This window comes from Lissotriton vulgaris, chromosome 9, assembly GCF_964263255.1.
Source record: "Lissotriton vulgaris chromosome 9, aLisVul1.2, whole genome shotgun sequence".
Lineage (NCBI taxonomy): Eukaryota > Metazoa > Chordata > Amphibia > Caudata > Salamandridae > Lissotriton > Lissotriton vulgaris.
Window position 1 is genome coordinate 874,631,488 of NC_141697.1, and position 19,469 is coordinate 874,650,956.

Here is a 19,469-nt window from a genome sequence, read left to right on the forward strand (position 1 = left end):
AGTGTTACAACTCCTACGGAACGGCCGTCCTACGTAAAAAAATTGAAATTATTAAAGAATGGTATAGAATTTCAATAGAACAGCACGGGTGTTTCCGAGCAGGTAAATTTCCACACACATTGGTGTAAAATGACTCTTAACAATGGATGGTTGGATTTGTGGGGTAAAGTTTTATTTAATGTGATTTTATGTAGCGCGAACTTTACCCGAAGGTGTCAGCGCGCTTTACATAAGAACCAGTTGCCAAACCTAAGGACTTTGATTTACATGCGTTAAGTAAAAGATACAAACAGGAAAACAATTGAAATGTACTAGATGTAGTCACACAAAGAAGAGACTGTTGATTCTCGTTATATTTCTATATACATATGGAAGGGATATGAATAGATGTACTGCAAGAGTCACATAGGAATGTTAGAGTAGAAAGGTCTACTGCATATACTAGTGAATACAGTCATCTCTATATATAGAAAAAATGAGTTATATTTAGAGGGGTCGGAGTGGGACACAGTGGGTGGATGGATGGATGTATGTATGCATGATGCATGGATGTATGGGTGGATGCATGGATGGGTTGTTGGTTGGATGGGTTGGTGGATTGCATAAATTGTTGAGGGATTGGCTGTATATATGCATCTATCCATCCACCCATCCATGCATCTATCCATACACCCATCCATGCATGCACCCATGCATGCACCAACTCATCCATGCAAGCATTACAACAAGAGCCCGCAGCTCTCCTTCGTCTCTCCTCGCCCCCCCTTCCCTGAGCTCGCAGCTCTCCTTTGTCTCTCCTCGCCCCCCTTCCCCGTGCCCTGCCCTGCTATTGTAAATTACAATTCCATTTATTTATGTTAAAAAAACATAAATAAAAAAAATGTCAAGAGCAATGCCAATAGCTCTAACTTTAACAAAGGCAAAACTATTGCATTGTAAATGCTTGTTTTTCATGCACTTCAACCGCTGCTTGCTCTAAAAAGCTGCAATTGCTGTCCACAAATAAACGCCACCTTATTTGCAGGCGTCACCATGTTCCCTTATTTGTAGGTGAAACTATTACTGCAAGAAACGGGACACGTTTTCACTCTAAGGTGGTTCCATTGGTTTGTAATCACAGCCCTATCTGGCACTGCAAGGAACGCATAGTTACAGCAGCAAACGCCAATCTCCTCCCTCCCTTCCAGCATGGCTGCCGTGTTAAGCAATGATAGTATTTTTTCTGTTTTCACACCGGAACCTTCGTGATATTTCTTCCTTGCGGCTGACCGGGGGAACCAAAACAGCACGGACATGTTCTATCAATTCCGGAAGTCCTGTATCAAGCAGGCAATTTTTGATGCGAGGAATGTGTTAGCCTTGTGGCCCTTGGCGGATAATGGAAGGTAAGGAAGGGATGAGTACGAGAAACTGTGTGATAGAAAACACCAGAGGGTGGAGGATTGGGTTGTTAAGAGGTTTACGTAAAGACACCAAACACCGATCATTTTATTCGAGTAGTTGGTTTCGGAGATCAAACGATACAGGGTATCTAAAACAAATGAACATATAAACCAAGTGGACAAGGGCGGGGTGTACGCCGGGCACAGGAACAGGGCACTAAAGACATAGGTCGTAAGCAGGGTTACAGAAACATTCGTGAACCAAGTGGTGTGCTGCGCTGCATTATCGGCGATACCCGAATCTTAAAACTTAACGGTAATATACACCAGCTGCCATCAGAGCCAACGTGGCCTGGGTCTAAATAAGAGGAGGGTATGACTTCTTGAGTGACAGAGGGAGATGCCAGACAAGGATGGGAGAAGAGGCAGATAAAAGTGTGGCTAAAGCAGTGATGACCGATGAGGGACTAAACAAATAAATATACTGAGTAGAAATTCGGGGGTTTATTTACAAGCCCCGTGCATAGCTGCCAAGGTTTCAGATTGCTATGAGTGACATTTTTTTGTAATTTCAGTGTAATTATGAGTGACATTTCAACCACAGGGAGTGACACTTGCTCAGGAGCAAAATCAAGCAATGAAGACAAGGGTAACCATACAAATATCAGAAATTACACCCATTTGAGCAACAAGAAACTAAGAAAATCTTAAAACTGAAGCTAATCACAGAAATAGAAGGCCACTAACCTAGTGCCCTTTAAACTGATCGTAGTTTTGGGAATGTGCAATGTATCATTGGTACAATCAAGAGCTTTCAACAGGGATATTTAACCCCTCTGCAAAATAACTGTGGTAGTGTTCGTTTTATAATACCGTTTCTCTAGTAGTGACAACACTACAGTGCTGCACCTAGGTGGAGAAAAAAATAAAATAAATAATGCATCTGCAGAAGTCCTTGAGAAGTATCTCTGTCTGCTCAGTCGGCTGCATACTCTCTCACGTGCTGCACAGTATCGAAGTCAGTCTGTCCCCAGTCACGAATGCAAAACTAGTCACTGGAATGCATATTTGTATTTTTTGCATTAATGGGAAGTTTTTCTCTGAGTTAACGATGCTTCATTTGTTTCTGTTAAAAAATTCCTTTCATTAGATTTGTAATTCCATGCTAAGTATGTCTGCCCTAAACACGACCTGCTCACCCTCTCCCAGACTCAGAGCAGTGTTCGAGAGGAGTTCTAGTGTTGCCAGGCGACAGCAAGAATTTCTGGGGCCCATGCTGAGGCACAGTATATAAGGAAATAAATATCGCAAAGCACTAGAAATGTAAGCGCAATACTACGCTACACTTACCTAGTCACATAGCTCAGTACTGTACTTTCGGCAATTTATATATCGCAGTTACGGGAAAGTGTTTTAAAAAAGACGTGATTGATAATTACAGATAATAGATTACCTGCTCTCCCAGGCTCTTGCTGATTATTTATGATCGTCAATGGGAAGCTGAGCCAGGCTGGTGGTGCTGAGGCCCGGTTTTCTGGGTCCTGGTCGTATGAGATATTACGACCGCCGCTGTGCCATTAATGATGCTGCACCCAGTGAGCACAGCAGCTTGCTGCACCCACTTTCACTGCAACTGGCCCTCAGCGCTGTCTCAGTGATACTCGCTCGTGGGTCAGCTGCTCTGGGGCCGGAATGGTGCATGTGGGATCCGATTCCAGATTGAAGCCATGAGCCACAGACGGTGGTGTCAGCAGCTTTCAATCTGACTTGCCCTGCTGCACTGACCGTCCACGGCGGAGATCCATCACCTCGTCCCCGCACCCCGAGCGAGGTCAGGAACAGGAACTGTGCATTTAAATTTCAAGAAGCGCAGGTGGCAGCAGGACGGACCCTGACTCAAGGTCCCCCCATTGCGTCTCACTGTCTACTTTACCATTCAGCACTGTCACGTAAATTTAAGTTTGGCGCCACATGCGTCGGCCGAGAGTGTGCCTAACTTAGCTGCAGCAGGCATCGTTCAGAGCGCTGCGGCCGGCACCATGATAATTTTGCAGCACTTCTACGCAGCACTGCCTCAAACTAGCCAGCCACCCTATAGCTTGTTAAAAAAAAACTCTTGAGGTCATGGGTGCCAGGCGCCACACAGCTAGTAGGCACGACTTGAGGTCAGGCTCCCGGGTCTCGGTAATCAATTGCCAGAATGCGTGACAATGCATTTTAGTGCGGTGATGCGGATCACCGCACTGAAATGTGTGAACGTCACACCTATTGCGTGATACTTGACAGGACTGCCCGTGCGTGACCCGTACGCCACTTTTCCCGTTAAAAATGACGCAATAGTGGCACTAGGGGCTTGTAAATAAGCCCCTCGGTGTGTTATTGTCTTATTGAAGGGAGGGTCTGCCTAACTCTTCAGTTCTTTCTTGAGCGGTCACCCTTCTCGGATCTTGCGAGAAGGCTTGCTTTTTAAAATGCACCTTCCATTATATAAGAAGGCAAATTAGGCAGGCAGAGCTTGGCAGTTATAAGAAATAGACAGGACTGATTAACAAATACGCCTTTCCAGAGGAATGACGATAGCCTCTTCATTTAAAAATGCTTAAGATACTACTTGTTATACAGACTTTGGGCCAACTCGATTTTTGATTTACTTTTCTTTTGGGTTCGGTTACATGTGTTCTGCCATCATTTGAGTTTACTACACTAGATCACTCTGAAGTTCTCCTTTCAGATGCAAATGGTATAGCCAGGGCTTTAAGTGGGCCGGGTCTCAAGGGGTCTGAGCACCGGGAGTTTTTTAAAAGAGGCCTCGAAACGGGTCTCTATCGGGCTCTGTTTTGAGCCCTGGCACAGGCGGTCCGTTTTTTTCCAGACTGCAGAGACAGCAGTTTACTATCACTGCAGTACGGAAAAAAGTGCCAGGGCACAAAACAGCCAGATAGAGACCCGTTTCGAGACAAGCACATGGATGTGCGCTGCCCACACTGCTCACTTCTCACTAATGGAGAAGTTACGGCATGACGTCATGCCAGGTGAGCTTTATGGGAGAAGGGAAATCCTTTAGAGAGAGTCATTTTCTCTCTGGATTTCCCTTCTCTTTCTGAAACGCAAGAGCAGCAACATTGTGGTAGGGTCAACAGGACTTTAATTGAAAGCTTTTTCAATATTATATGTAACAAGATATAGTTGCAGCTTATTTATCTTATGTAACTAAAAACCGTTGACAAAGCCAATAGTCCTTACTTGTTGTAGGTATGATGTTACTTATTGTATCACATATCTGGATGCAATGCCAGAAACAGCAAAATACAAGTTGGGCGGCACACTATACTAAACAAAGAATTTTAGCGCAAGTGTTTAAAAGCCACGCCCCTTTGAGAGACCCCCCAGTTTTTTCATCCCACTTAAAGCCCTGGGTATAGCATACAAAGAAACCTAATATTCGTTTACGTAAGAGCTCACTAAATGGTAAAGAAGCTGCTGCTTTGTAACTTATGAGGGTACTAGACCAGCATATTTTGAGGGTTTGAATGAGAAGAGCGAGCCTGTGATGAGGTGGTACTTTCACATTAAAATGTGAACCACAAGTTCTGATGGTACTGGACAAACAATGGCTTGCTGTACTATATACTGTAAATCAAATGCTAAATGGCAAAAAAAGTTACCCTTAAAAAATAGCAGACAGTGCTCACTTGATTACTAGGGTGTTGGTAAAAAATAAAGTTATATTTGAATCATCCCTCATGTATTTTCTTTGGGTACTGGATCAGTCAGGAATTTGGTTGAATAATTTGATGGCAATGTCATTTGTTGTTTGTCAGAAATGGGATTGGTCAAAATAAGTACCCCTACTGATTCAAACCCACTCTGGTTACGTCAGAACTAAGTTATGATAGAATCTCTGCTCTACCCTCAGGTAGCCCTGGCACAAACAGCAAGCCTTCCCCAGAAAAGTGTGTGCTAAGTTCAAGCAGTACCAACAGTTTCAAAGTACAGAAAACAACCCAGAAGATTCTCAAACCAATTTAGAAAATTAGAGAAAAGTTTAGCAAAAATACACCAAAATCATCCAAATAGGTTAAGGGGAACCAGAGGTATGCATTTTTAAATATTTAAGGTAAAAGCACTTAAAAAACGCCAAGCCCTCTGGAAAAACAACAGTCCGTGGTGGACTGGGACCTAGGTACAATTTCATGCCGGTCACAATGGAGCGGAGGTCGTATACATCAAACGGGTGGTCCCGGTCAAAGGTTTTAGCTTCAGTTTTAGTCTCCACCTGCTGGTAAACCTTATTCTGGTCAGTCCTGCTGCCCCTAGCTCCTCAGGGCAGGCTTCTGGGCACCAGATCTCTCTTTAGCCAAGTCTCCTGCAGGGTCTAATCCTCTTTAGGCAAATGGGCCCTCTTGAAGTCAGGAGTCCTTCTTTTTATGCCCCTTAAGCAGGTAAACAGGAGGCCAACCACTTGGCACTTTGTGAGCAGTTCCAGTTTCTGGGTGCTCGCTGTATTTAGGGGTCCTTGTGTGAGTCCTTCCTCCGTCAGGAGCCAGAAAGCATGATTCCTCTTCCAGCAAAATCTTATTATTTAGATGTTTTCTTCCTAGGTACATAAATGTTCTCAGGAGGTTGTGGTCAAGGTGCCAGATTTATCCTCTACTCTAGCCTGTTATTGGAGGAATTCTGCTGCCTAGTCCTAACAATTTTCTCATAGTGCCACCACATCTTTTTGCAGCACTTCATCTTTGCTTTATTGGAAAATTACCTAGGAGCTCCTGTTTCAATATGGTGGGACCCAGCTGCCACCAGATAGTCCTAACTTCAGCTTCTTGTCCACTCCTCTACATGGCCGGATCAAAACTATTTTACCTCCTGCTGGGGCTGGAACTTGACTGTCTAGGTGTTCCCTGAAAAAAAGAGTCCCTCCTTTGCATCCTCAAACCAAAAGATGTATTGCAAAAGCTGCCATTTATTCTGCCATCTGTACCCTTACACTTCCAGGTAGCTAATCCCTGTCCCGGTAAGTGGTCAACAGTTAACCACATGCGTGCTAGTGGAATTCTGCACCGATGCTGATATTTTGTAAAACCCATTGTTCATGACGAGCTGGGCTCGTCATCAGTGTTTGAGGAGGCTACACCATGACGAGCCCAGCTCGTCATGAGCCTGGAAGGGGTTAACACCCATTTGTCTTTCCTGGGCCAAAGGCAAGCCAGTGTCCTTTGCGCCAGGGTTGTTAAGTCTCCCAGCCAAAGATGTATGTTTCCTCCTACAGTGATTGACTGACTGTCTAGAAGGGTGCTGGGAATAAATAAAAAGAAACCCTCCTTTGCAACTCCAAGTCAAAATAGTGTTAAAGCTGCCCCGTTGTTCTGTCAACTGTTCCTGTCTACTACCAGGTAGTTTATCCCTGCTAAGTGCTAAGCAGTTAACAACCATTGGAATTTCCTGGGTCAGATGCATGCCATTTTCCTCTGAGCCAGGTTAGATAAATCTCCCAGTGAATGACGTGTATTCCAGCACTGGAGGTGTGACAATTGGCACAGCTGGTTGTAAGTTCTGGCGCAGGCAGCCTAAAGTACATTTCTTCTAAATTATGTCCCCCTTAAGTCGGAACTTAAAAACTAAGCAGGATATCATTTGAAACATTTTTTTTAGTCCTTTCCTAAGTGGAGGTGGAAAAAAATGATTTTAATTCAACCTAGCATAATAGTGAAAGGTCAGTCCAGGCTTACAAAGTGAAATACCTTTGGGGTAGTATTTCGCTATTAGGACAATCTAAACCCAATATATTGTGTGTCTGTTTTTATAAATTAACACCATGCTCTGTGGGCTTAAAAGGCACACATCTAGGGGTGATTTATGTCTTTATAAAAATAGACTTTTTCCACTGTACCAAATGCATTTTCCTTCCAGTGCTTTTAAGCTGCAGCCCAGCCACCCACATCACAGTGGTGCTCCTGGTAGGCATAGATTTTGTCACATATTTATAGGTGGCGTAAATACGCACATCAGCCCACATATGACACTAAACAATCAGTTTCATAGATGTATGTAGGAAATTATTTACAATGGTCTTATAGGAAGGTTAATTGGCTAACTGCAGTCTATATACAGACCATGTTTTAGCAGGGAATCACTCGCACTTTAACTAATGGTTAGCATTGGTAACGTGAACAGAGTTCTAAGCCAGCAAAAGATGTAACTTCTGGGCTGACCATGCTGAAAAGGCATATTTGCTACATTTTTGATCTCACAGGGCACCCATTGCACTACAACCAATTTGGGTACCCAGTTGCTCATTTTGAGCAATGGACAGTTGGGTAGAGGAGTACTCACAAACGGAGCACTTGCACTTTGGCTTTGGTCCGTTCTTGCAGATTCCAGTCCAGGATTTGCTAGACGCAGTGCGAGTGGGTGCGAGCGCGAGCCCGGTAGTGGAGGAAGCCGCTCCGCTCCTCATTGTTTCATCGGCGCTTCATCGCATTCATCGGTACCACGCTTTGCCCTGCTAAGCCGAGCTACTTGAGAAGCTGCTGAGCTCTACCACCGGGCCCCGTGGCCCCGCAGCTTCCAAGGCTCCCGCGACCACTGCTGCCTGCCGGCTCTTGAACACTGCCAGAGCTTTGTGCATGGTGCCCCGAGACCGGCGTGTGTGGTCAGCGTCTGCTCTAGCTGGGCTCCGGGGGCACTGAAGGAGCTGGAGGAGCGGAAGGAGAGCTGAAGTATTGACAGAGAACAGGCCCTGCCAGCACTCTACTGTTTTTCTGGTTAACGGTTAATGGTCGGAGCGGGACTGTGTTGCAGCGGCGGTGGTGGCGGTGGTTTACCGCTCCAAGGAGTGTCGGGAGTTCTGCCCGGTTTGAGACACTGCATTAACTGGATCCCTGAAGAAGTCTTGAGAAAAGGGACGAAATGCACTGGTGATCCAGAACTCCAGGTTTTGCAGTCAGCCGAACGTCGCGTCGAGGAGCTGGGGAGCAGAGCGGAACGAGCAGCAGGCTGCGTGCAGTGGAGCAGAGCTGAGGCTGAGAAAATAACGCCGCCACCGCAAGTGAAGCCGCAGGGGAAACCGCAGGCGCAGCCGGTGAGCGGCAGAGGTGAGCAGCCGGTGAGCAGCAGAGGCACGGAGCTGAGCTGGGCTGCAAACTGTAAACTGGGGGCCGGGATTGGGACCGGGACCTGTTGGCTTGGTCTCCCTCTCGGCTCTTTGGCTTCCTCCCGCCTGCCTCGCCCCGCCTGCCGGCTCCCCCAATACTGACCCGAAGTGGCGAGTGGGAACTTTCTGTGCGGTGGTGCGACAACCATTGCCTTGAGTCAGCAGGAGCCACGAGGCATCTCTTCAACGCAGCTGTAAGCGTAAAACCACTTGCACGCCGCAGGCAGGAGCCGCAAGGCAGAACTTAAACGCGGTCAAAAGCCTCACGCAGCAAGGTCAGTTGAATAGCTCAACAGCTTAATAGCTAATAGGTTAGCAGCCCCAATAGCCCAATCACCTAATAAAAAGAGGCTTCACTCTAACTCTCAACTTCCAATTCTAATAACCTGTACCTACATCAATCTTCCCTTTCGCGAACCCAGTGTACTCACAAACATGAGGACAAGAAATTCAAACCTGGTCCAACACCAAGAGAAGCCTCGCTACCACAAATCAGCAAGGCGGCAAAAGGCAAAGCTACTCTACCCCCTGGGAAGAGGGAGCTCCAAACCAGGGTCAGGCCCCAAGGAGTACCAGCAAATAGGAGATTTACTAGCAGTATCAGCACCCGCAACTCCATCAGGAAGGGCTCCCAGTCCAGACTAACCTATGGCCAACAAGACCAGTCTCGGCACTACAAAGAGAACAACTGGCACAGACGGCAACAGAGATATAAGAGAATTCCTGCACTACACAGCACCTGATGAATCTAGGGGGGCAGTGTGCCCACTATGCATACCACGTATGGAAAAAAACACCAGAATCGTCAGCACGCTAGCAGACGCTGAAAGATCAATAGGACCCCACTCACCCGGGCATTCAGCCATTCCACTTTCGCCAGAAATAATCATTTTCCGAGGAGACAGAATACCAGAAATATCAGAAACAAATACGGTACCAGCCTTGCCCATCTATAATAGTCCACTCAGCTCAGCCCCTCAAAAGAATAGGGACACGCAATCGAGCCCCGCAGCAAATGGAATCAACAGAGCCAACGAAATCAAAGCACACACAATTAGTGAAACAATACAAACACCAGAAACTAATTTCTTAAGTCTCAGTGGTTTTGCACAAGATAAAGATTCTTGGATCCTCAGTCCTCGAAGTGGGGGAGTGAAAAAAGAACAGAAGCCCCCATTAATAGGAAATCACTTAGCACTAATTAACAAAGCCTTGATTTCAATGGCAAACTCTGCAATAATGCACGCAGACAAACTTGACACTCAAAGAAACATCCTACAAACAGTTGCTGGCCTGATTTCAGGGATAGACTCCAAACTGGAACATCTGAACTCACTAATACACAGAGCCCAGGCTAATACCACATCAACAGTCAAACCAGAGAGCTGCGGCTGCAGCCCCATATTGCTCAACCTAGAAAAACTTCCAGACATAATGAACACGCTAATCGACGACCTTAAGAACGAAGTTAGAAGCCAACGGAACAACTCACACTCTCAGCAAAACACCAAGGAGCCTTCCAATATAAAAGAGGCACAAACTAGCGACATAGAATTCTCGCAAGACAAGGTAAGGGCAGCGACCGAGCTTTTAGGCAGGGCTGACGACATTGGAACTAAAATCAGCTCCAATCCTGACAACAACCATGGTCATCATAATAACCTAAAGCTGGCAAGCCCTGACACCTTACAACAAAGGGGACACTGTTCCTAATACAAGGTGCAAAAAGTCACCTATGTATGCGGGTGCAAAAAGTCACCCATATTTGAAAATCAAGAAGGAAAGAGAAACCGGATTCTTAGGTAAAGTGACCCACAGTGAACAGGGAAAACATTTAGTGTACTCTGTTGCCCTCACACACCTCGAGAGGTGTCATGCTTCATCATCGGGCAGTTGCTCCTCGTAGGGCTGGCGCTGCAATTCCCTACGGGCCCCCCGAAGGGTCTCTTTATCGGAGATCTTTTTAGGACTGCCGGATGGTGCATGTGGGTGTGCGGGGTAAGGGGTCATGTGAGGGTGATAGAAAGTGCGTGCAAATATTGTGTAAAGTACATAGTGGGTAACCATGCAGCGAATGTTTGTAAATTGTACCCAAAGCAGTCTAAGTTGCTAAATAAATAAATAAAATCTAGCCCCAAGGGCATACTATGCCAGGGTATAGACATAGGTCAACATGTTTCGTGCCTGTGTCGCCTTAAGGGTCGTTGGCGCTCCGTCAGGACCAGAATATTTGAAAATATGTGGTGCACGTGGAAATAGATTAAAATACCCTCATAGTCGACCAGGGCGGGCAGTAACCTGTATACCCGACATCTGGCTACAGCTGCATGTTGTAACCGCTCCTGGTCAGTACCTAGAAAAGAAAATGGACAATAGAATGCAAATTTACGCATCAGAAACATCTTGACGCCACATAATGTGCCACCAATGTGTGCACAAACAAATTTTGAAAACAACCAGAGTAGCAGACACAAGGGACACAGGCTCGCACAACGCAACTACAGAATCCCAGATCCAGCAAGGTATGGTTTAGTGCATCTAATGCGCCCTAGTAGGGAATAAACGCCCCTATCCTATACTATATAGTAGTAAAGGAAGGGGCCCACTCGTGACTGTTGCCACTCTGTAAACCAAGGTATCAACCACTGTAAAACATGATGCTAGCAGGGCCTCATCGAGAATAAATGCCCCGATGCTATAGACTCTAAATGCGTGCTCACCTCGCTATACTGAGGAAACGTTTCCGCTGGCAGCAGGCAACAAACACACCCCGCATTAACAGGCTGTAAAAGTAACAAATAATCACAGGGAGTTAACAATTCTATTGTCCATTTTCTTTTCTAGGTACTGACCAGGAGCGGTTACAACATGCAGCTGTAGCCAGATGTCGGGTATACAGGTTACTGCCCGCCCTGGTCGACTATGAGGGTATTTTAATCTATTTCCACGTGCACCACATATTTTCAAATATTCTGGTCCTGACGAAGCGCCAACGACCCTTAAGGCGACACAGGCACGAAACATGTTGACCTATGTCTATACCCTGGCATAGTATGCCCTTGGGGCTAGATTTTATTTAGCAACTTAGACTGCTTTGGGTACAATTTACAAACATTCGCTGCATGGTTACCCACTATGTACTTTACACAATATTTGCACGCACTTTCTATCACCCTCACATGACCCCTTACCCCGCACACCCACATGCACCATCCGGCAGTCGTAAAAAGATCTCCGATAAAGAGACCCTTCGGGGGGCCCGTAGGGAATTGCAGCCCCGGCCCTACGAGGAGCAACTGCCTGATGATGAAGCATGACACCTCTCGAGGTGTGTGAGGGCAACAGAGTACACTAAATGTTTTCTTTGTTCACTGTGGGTCACTTTACCTAAGAATCCTGTTTCTCTTTCCTTCTTGATTTTCAAATATGGGTGACTTTTTGCACCCGCATACGTAGGTGACTTTTTGCACCTTGTATTAGGAACAGTGTCCCCTTTGTTGTAAGCAGTATTAAATTAGGAGCATGGACACTGGACCTGGTCAAGCTCCTTGGTCCCCCTCTCTCTTTGTTAAGTAAGCCCTGACACCTATCATCTTTCCCGAAAAAATAAGCATAAACAAAAAAAACCTGCACAAACAGAGAAAAAACAAATCCATCAGCAATGGTTCCATTCGGAAATAGTTACTGCCCGAAAATCAGGAAACTGTTGCCCACATCAATGACCAATATGAGACCAATATTTCAACCAAGACTGAAACCATAGACAAAAACACTGTAGGCTCAGAAGCATTGGGTAAAATCAACTCTGAAATCAACTTGACCACCGTGGATCACTTCTCAGACCACCAGTTAGACCCTATGGACACGTGTGAACAAAAACAAAGCTGGCGTGCCCACCAATCACAAGGACAACAAGCCGGGGAAGGAAATCAGGACTTACCGAGAGATCGGGAAGCCAACTTAAAAAGCCCCTCGCTCACGAAATCATTGAATATAAGAACGAGCAGCAGGAACCAAGAAACCCCAAAAACAAATAAACAAATTACCACAACAGCACCAGATCATAGGGCATCTCAAGGCAACACTGAGTCTACCGAGAACAGTGAGATGAAACTCAGGCCATCTAGACCACGCTCGAGACAGTGCAGCAGACGGCGGTCACATCAAACTGGGGAGAAGCTTGTTTGGACACCCTGGCACGGGCAACCCCAAACTCTACGAAGGTCTACGACCCGCAGGAGGCAATCACCCTACAAAATCTGTCATCTACAAACCACTACGACCGGAAAATACTGCTGTACCCTGAATATGTCTCACAGGGCAAGTGGGACATCCTTAACCGCAGCAATCTTCTAAAACTCTGTGCAAACATTCCAGGTCTAGAAAAGACAAAAACAACAGACATTGAGAGTGTTTCCTTCCTTACCCCAGGCCCAAATGAGGCAAACGAGACCACAGAGCTAATCTTAACCAGTCTAGCCACGGCTGAGGCCTTGGAAAGAAACCAAAAGCTACTGGAAAGCTGGGGTTTAAAAATGGTGACACAGCCTGCGCTAAAATACCCAATGATCTTAAAAAACAGCGACTTGAAGTACCCATCAGCCCGCCAGGATCAGAATACTCAAAGAAGCCAGTCATGAACGCCTTGTCCTATTCAGCGACACAAGTCGAGTCCATCCTCCATGGGACCAAAGGCGGCACGAATATAAGCCTTACCAATGAAAGTCTCATCAAAATAACAACAAGTTTGGGACAGGCCACCCACTCCTGTTCAATTAAGGGGAACACTAGCAAAGACTGGTCTTGGTTGCCATGGGCTTTAAATCCCAGCCCCTAACACACGTCCCTCCGTAAGCAAGGAGATCGCTCAGCACCGGCCGAAAAATGGTTCAGCGAAGCACAGCAACCCGACGCTCAGCATTGGTAGATTGAACATCATTACTTGGAACGTCGCTGGGATTACAAAGCTCGTGCAAAACCGAGCGGCATTGGCATTCTTGGAAGGAGCCGACTTAATTTGCACCCGAGAAACATGGGCAACAAAACCAATATCAATAAGAGGGTACGCAGAATATTCCAAACCAGCCATTAAAGACAATATATTTAGAAGACCCTCAGGAGGGATATCCATTCACATCAAGCACTTGCTGAAAATTCATTTTACAGAAATAAAAACCACATCAAACATGTTTCTGGCGGGCATTGTGAAAGGTGTCTCCACGACCAACGGCCCACTTCCAATACTCTTAATTAATGTCTACTTCAACTCTCTTAGGCCGGGCGCTAAGGATAAACTGACCCTACTGATAAGTCAGATAGAAGCTCTGCTCTTACAGTTTGCACCAATGGAATCCATCATCCTCGGGGACCTCAACACACACAATATAGGGGTCACTGCAACACCAAGCAACCATTCCGGGGATACAGACGCTTACAATGCCCTAATACAGACCTGCAACCTGTTAACACCACACTATCTGTTTTTAAGGATCAAGCCAGGGGCTTTCTTTGCCTCCACATACAACAATCAAACGACAATAGACTATATCATCCTAAGCGAAAAAATACAAAATCTAATGACAAACTACATAGTGCTCCCGCGAAACGAAAGTGACCATGCTGCCGTAACAACTACATTGAACCTCATGGCAGACACACGCCATACGTTACGCTGCATTGGGGCATCTAATGGAGAAGAACTGCACAAGCTACCAAGAAGAATCAAATGGGGGCCAGCGCCAACCAATAAGTTTGACAAATGGAAAAAAAATGGCCACGCTGGCCACTTAGCGCAAATAACAGGGGCGCTATAGAAGAATGGGATCGTCTGCCAGCAAATTAGCCTCACTGCTTCGAGGAGATAAAATAAGCACAATCCCTCGACATCCACCACATACTTTGGGAATTATCCCAGCAATTAAAGAGAGTGCCAAACAACTAAACGCCAAACGCAGAGCTTATTGGAAAACCGGCACTGCATCGGCCAAAAGGCTATTTAAAGAAGCCGCAAAAAGTCACTCGAAGAAGGTCTGGGCCGCGAAACGCAAATGCATCGAGGCAAAATGGCTGAAGATCTTTGACCTGCTGAGACCCTGCAAATCCCAAGAGTTCTGGAGATACCTAAATACCCTAACTCAAGGAGACAATCACAGAGAGAACTCTCTTGAGGCACGCACCTGGGTCGGTCATGTAAAAACACTGTAAAAAGAAGATCGAAGTAGACCTTCCTCAAATAAAGGCCTTAACGCGAGCGAAGAATTAGACATCACCGCTCACACATCGGAAACATTGGACGACAACGCTCCCCCAGGAAAAATTTTTGTTTGCACAATCCTAAAAAAATTAGACATAATGGGGCACCAGGCCCTAACGGCCTGCCTGGCTCCCTCTTCAGGGCGGACACAGACTTCTGGACAGAAAATTTGACACAGCTATACACAGAATGTCGGTTCTTGGGAGATGTTCGAGACTCCTGGAGAGAGTCGCTCTTGCACCCAATACATAAGAAAGGGCCGAAATCCGATCCAAAAAATTACCGCATGATTGCCCTGTTGGACATCGAGGGCAAGGCCTGTGCAAGTACCCTTCTGGCGGAACTATCAAGCTGGGTCAGCACTAAAGGCCTTTTGCCCTTCTTCTAAACAGGGTTTATACCTGGGGCATCAACGATGGACAACATAACTGCTCTCTCATATCTAGTTCAACAAGCTGTGTCTCGCAAAAGCCTCCCTCTCTTCGCTTGTTTTATTGACTTCTCTGCAGCGTTCGATGGCGTAGATCGTCCCACCCTCTGGTAGAAGCTGGCACGCTGGAACATTAATCCAGCTCTACTAAAAGCAATTCAATCACTGTATCTAAGGACGTGGGTCAGAATTAAACTCTCACGCGATTCTGCTACAGAGAAAATCGAAACGGACCGGTGCCTAAAGCAAGGGTGCGTCTTAGCCCCATTGCTATTCAATTTATACACCACAGACATGGACCAAGCTTTGACTGGAGCCACTCTAGCAACACCTAGGATTGGGGGCACTAAGATTCAACTAATGCTATATGCTGACGACCTGGTACTTCTGGATCACATTAAAATGGGCTTACTAAAAGCACTCACGGCTCCGGCAATTTACAATGTTAAAAATAAGCTGGTGGCCAACCCATCCAAAATAGTAATTTTTGGGCATTACCCCCAAAATAAAGTAGCAAAATGGAGGCTTGGCCAGCTGACTCTGGACTACACACAGCATTACAACTACTTGGGAGTCTGGTTTAGCAAAACAGGCCGCCCAGGAGTCCATTTTCACAAAATTCAAACCAAAGGGAATAGCATCACTTACACCCTCTGCAAGCTATACGCCACTCTACATAGCCCCACAACAACGGCCATTCAAAGAGTTTTGAGGGCAAAATTAATGCCATCCCTTAATTGTGCACAACCGGCGTTTCCAGGGAAACTAGCTAAAGACCTAGAAAAAATCCACTGTACTGCACATAAAAAGCTATTCCATCTACCTTCCTGCACCAAGAACACTCTAGTGCGAATAGAATTCAATTTGAACCAACAAAAGCTGGAAGAGATGGCTTCTCTGAGTAAATACTTCTATCTCACAACAACGGCACAAGAGAACACAATGAAGGCAGTTTTAAAAAGTATCTTCTTGGAACCTGGCAACCCTTGGTCAGCCACCCTCGCCGCGGCCACAGACCTCCTGAAATTAGCACTAGAGAACTGGGACCCCGAGACAATCAAGTACTCTGCCATCAAAAATATAATAAAAAAGCAAGTCCGCCTTTGCTCTCACACCGTGGACTTGGAATCGCTGGCAAAAAGAGGCTTCCACGAGTCCCAAAGCCTCCCACACACAGAACACAACCCTAAACTTCACCTCACGCACGCTGTGGGTCGACAAGCTTTACACAGGATTTTAGCGTTCAGACTACACCCTCTACCCCTCAAAGAATTATACACCACCGAGTCGACAAGAACGGCGATCATGGAGTGCCGGCTCTGCAAATATAAACGTGAGTCTTTGACCCACCTCCTACTTTGCTGCCCTGCGCTAAGCTCGCAGACTTTATCTTAGGCCTATCTTGTTACAACTGGGTACGCGAACTGCAAAGGAGGCAGTCCATCAACTGTATACACTGAACATAGTGAAGCAGATGGCTATGTTTGGTAAATTCGTCCAACAGACCCGCACGAAGCTGATGTCCACTCCCTGTTAAGCGACCAGATAAGCATCTGCGCCGAGGTCGCATAACACCTTGTACCAACGATGAGCTCAACTGGAGCACACACAGCAATTGGCTAAGCTTAAAAAAAACCTACGTTGGACTGAAAGACTATGGACCTTTTGCCCCTCAGATTTTAAATACACAGTTTTTCTTTGAAAAGTTTATCCTTTAAAAAAAAAATGTTGCGTTCTTTTGTACCTTGTTTTTAATGTAATGGTTTTGAGTAACCACGCAATAAATGTATTCATTCATTCATTCATTCATTCATAGTGGAGTATGGCAGGTAAGACTTACTTTCAGAGGTTGTGTGGTTAGAAACACTGATACAACACGATACAGAAGGTACGACTCAATAAATTCTGTGTCTATCCAGTGCTACATCTTTATAGAAAAATAGGACTTTTATTTACAGGTATGTTGTTATTGCGCAGTGAAAACTGTGATGCAGCAAGAAAACTAGATGCTGCTAAGATATGTTGGGGGAAGATGCAACCCATTTTTTTTGGTGTTTAAGCACTAGATGCACTATATTACAACATTGACCATGTGGCTAGTTATTCCGAGGGGCTATTCTTGGGAGTACTCTGTGACCGACAGTTAAGAAGGTGGAACTTCTATAATATTTGGTTTAACTACAGTGTGTGCACACCAAGTCAAAGTCAATATAAGGCTGAGGTGCCATACACAATTGTCACAGTATAGCAGCCTTGCCAAATTTTTAGATCTCTGCTTTAGTAGTCTCTGGTTATAGGTTTACTGCAGAACAGCTGAACCTCAGTGTCAGTTTAAAAATGATTTAAATCCCCTTTGCGTGGTCATCCCTTAAGCATACGCAGAGGGCCACCACTAATGAGCGATGGAGTTTTAATTTGCCAAAAGTCTTATTGAGTTTTTCATTGGCACCTGGGGTTCGGGAGGGGTATAGTTCAAGCTTTAGAGGCAATATTTAAGATAATGGGGAACTTTCACAGCATCAAAAAGCTTATGTCATTGATCTTCCAACATGGCTGGATCTTAATTCTAGAAACTTGCTTTAGCTGGAAGAAAGTTCTTTCACCATCAAAAGTACCCTTTTTTTAATTAAGTTTGATGCGTCCAGTAGTATTAAAAGTCACAGGTTTTTGTTTCTTACTTTATGACGTGAAAAGTTGTGGAACTGTACAAAATATGTTGAGGTTGTTTTTCTCTGTAACTTTAATCCACTGTGACCTCCCTACTCAACAGATCACATTCTAGATGATGAGATTCTCGTGATCCGGGCTCAGTTGACCAGCATAGACGGTGATTTGCCTTCACCGCCTCCACCTGATGCTGAGGAGATTGCACAGGCTGAAAAGGACGATCTTCCAGATGAAGTAATTTTGCAACCGCATGTAACTGCATCTGCAGGAGGAGTAGACTTGGAAAGTGAAAATGGAGACCGAGAACGCATGACGGCTGTTCAGCAGGCATTAAAGGACACCAGACTAATTGATGCTGCTGAAAATGTGGGTCCTGAGAATCTGAGTAATGCAGATTCTGGTGAAATTGGCTTCCTAACAGACATGGTTGCTAAGAATGTATCTCCTGAGAGCCCAAATGATGCTGATGGTGCAGAGCTGGCAGAAGAAGGCCTCTTGATGAACATGTTATATGTGATTGCAAACAGCAAATTACAGATTCGCAGTCAGCAGAAGGACGAGCCAGACTTTACCCAAGAGCAGAAACTGGGGATTCTCCTGGAAATGTACAAGTCCAAACCGGTGGTGTTCTTGGAACGCTTCCGGAAGGCTCTCAAGGAGGAGCACCTTGAATGTTTCAACCATCTGGCAGGTAACTATGAGGTGGACTTTTACTGTCAGGAGATCAGGAAGTCCTCGTTAAAGAAGGTGCACCGAACGCGGGTCCGTAACAAGAGGTATGCTGCCCTGCAAGAGCTGATCAAAGGTATGTTAACATATTCAGATCATTTGTTTCTTTTTTCCTGTTGAGATTATATTTGATTTTTAGCCCTCTTACCGATGTGCACTGACAGCAGCTTGTTATCCAGAGTGTTGGTGCAAGAACAAGTTAGTAAGCTGAATTAATTTCATAAAAATGGAGAGAGAATAGTTCAGATGTCTTGTTTTTTTGATGTTTTTATGTTCATGGCACCCATTTTAAAACCAGTAGTAGTGCTAATAATTAGTCTAGCTTGCATTTATAAATGTATGCAGTGAGCCAACAGTCTTCTTTGTTTCATAATGCAAAGATCGGAAAACGCACATGCTGACTGCAAGGTGTACAGTTGTCATGTCTGTGAGATTGTTCTATCTGTGCTGACCAACTGCTTATGCTTAGTAGTTGACATGTGCAAGAGTGAATTTGTAGGCACAGGGATAGGACCACTGCATTGTTCTGGTTAGAGTGCACACTGTGTCAAATTCCCCATAGGAAATTGTAGTGTTTTTGAACCCCAGCACACCAAACACAGCAATAATGTGTGAGCTCCGAGACCTTTCCATAGTATCAATCAATCAAAGCATTTATATAGTGCACTACTCACCCAGAGGGTCTCAAGGCGCTAGGGGAGGGGGGGTCCGCTACTGCTCGAACAGCCAGGTCTTGAGCTTCTTCCTTAAGGCAAGGTGGTCCTGGGTCAGGCGGAGGTGGGTCGGGAGGGAGTTCCAAGTCTTGGCGGCCAGGTAGGAGAAGGACCTTCCTCCTGTGGTGGCTCTTCGGATGCG

The 19,469-nt window shown here is 45.6% G+C and overlaps 1 protein-coding gene across 1 annotated transcript in view; it reads left to right on the top strand.

Moving 5' to 3' along the window:
* The first annotated feature begins 1,151 nt into the window (after positions 1 to 1,151).
* Positions 1,152 to 19,469, top strand: part of CCDC97 (coiled-coil domain containing 97) — a 92,029-nt gene continuing 73,711 nt past the window's right edge. The window contains exons 1-2 of the mRNA XM_086938625.1: positions 1,152 to 1,385; positions 17,989 to 18,690. Coding sequence (XP_086794751.1) covers positions 1,379 to 1,385; positions 17,989 to 18,690 — 709 coding nt within the window. The 5' untranslated portion in view covers positions 1,152 to 1,378. The remainder of the gene's footprint in view (positions 1,386 to 17,988; positions 18,691 to 19,469) is intronic.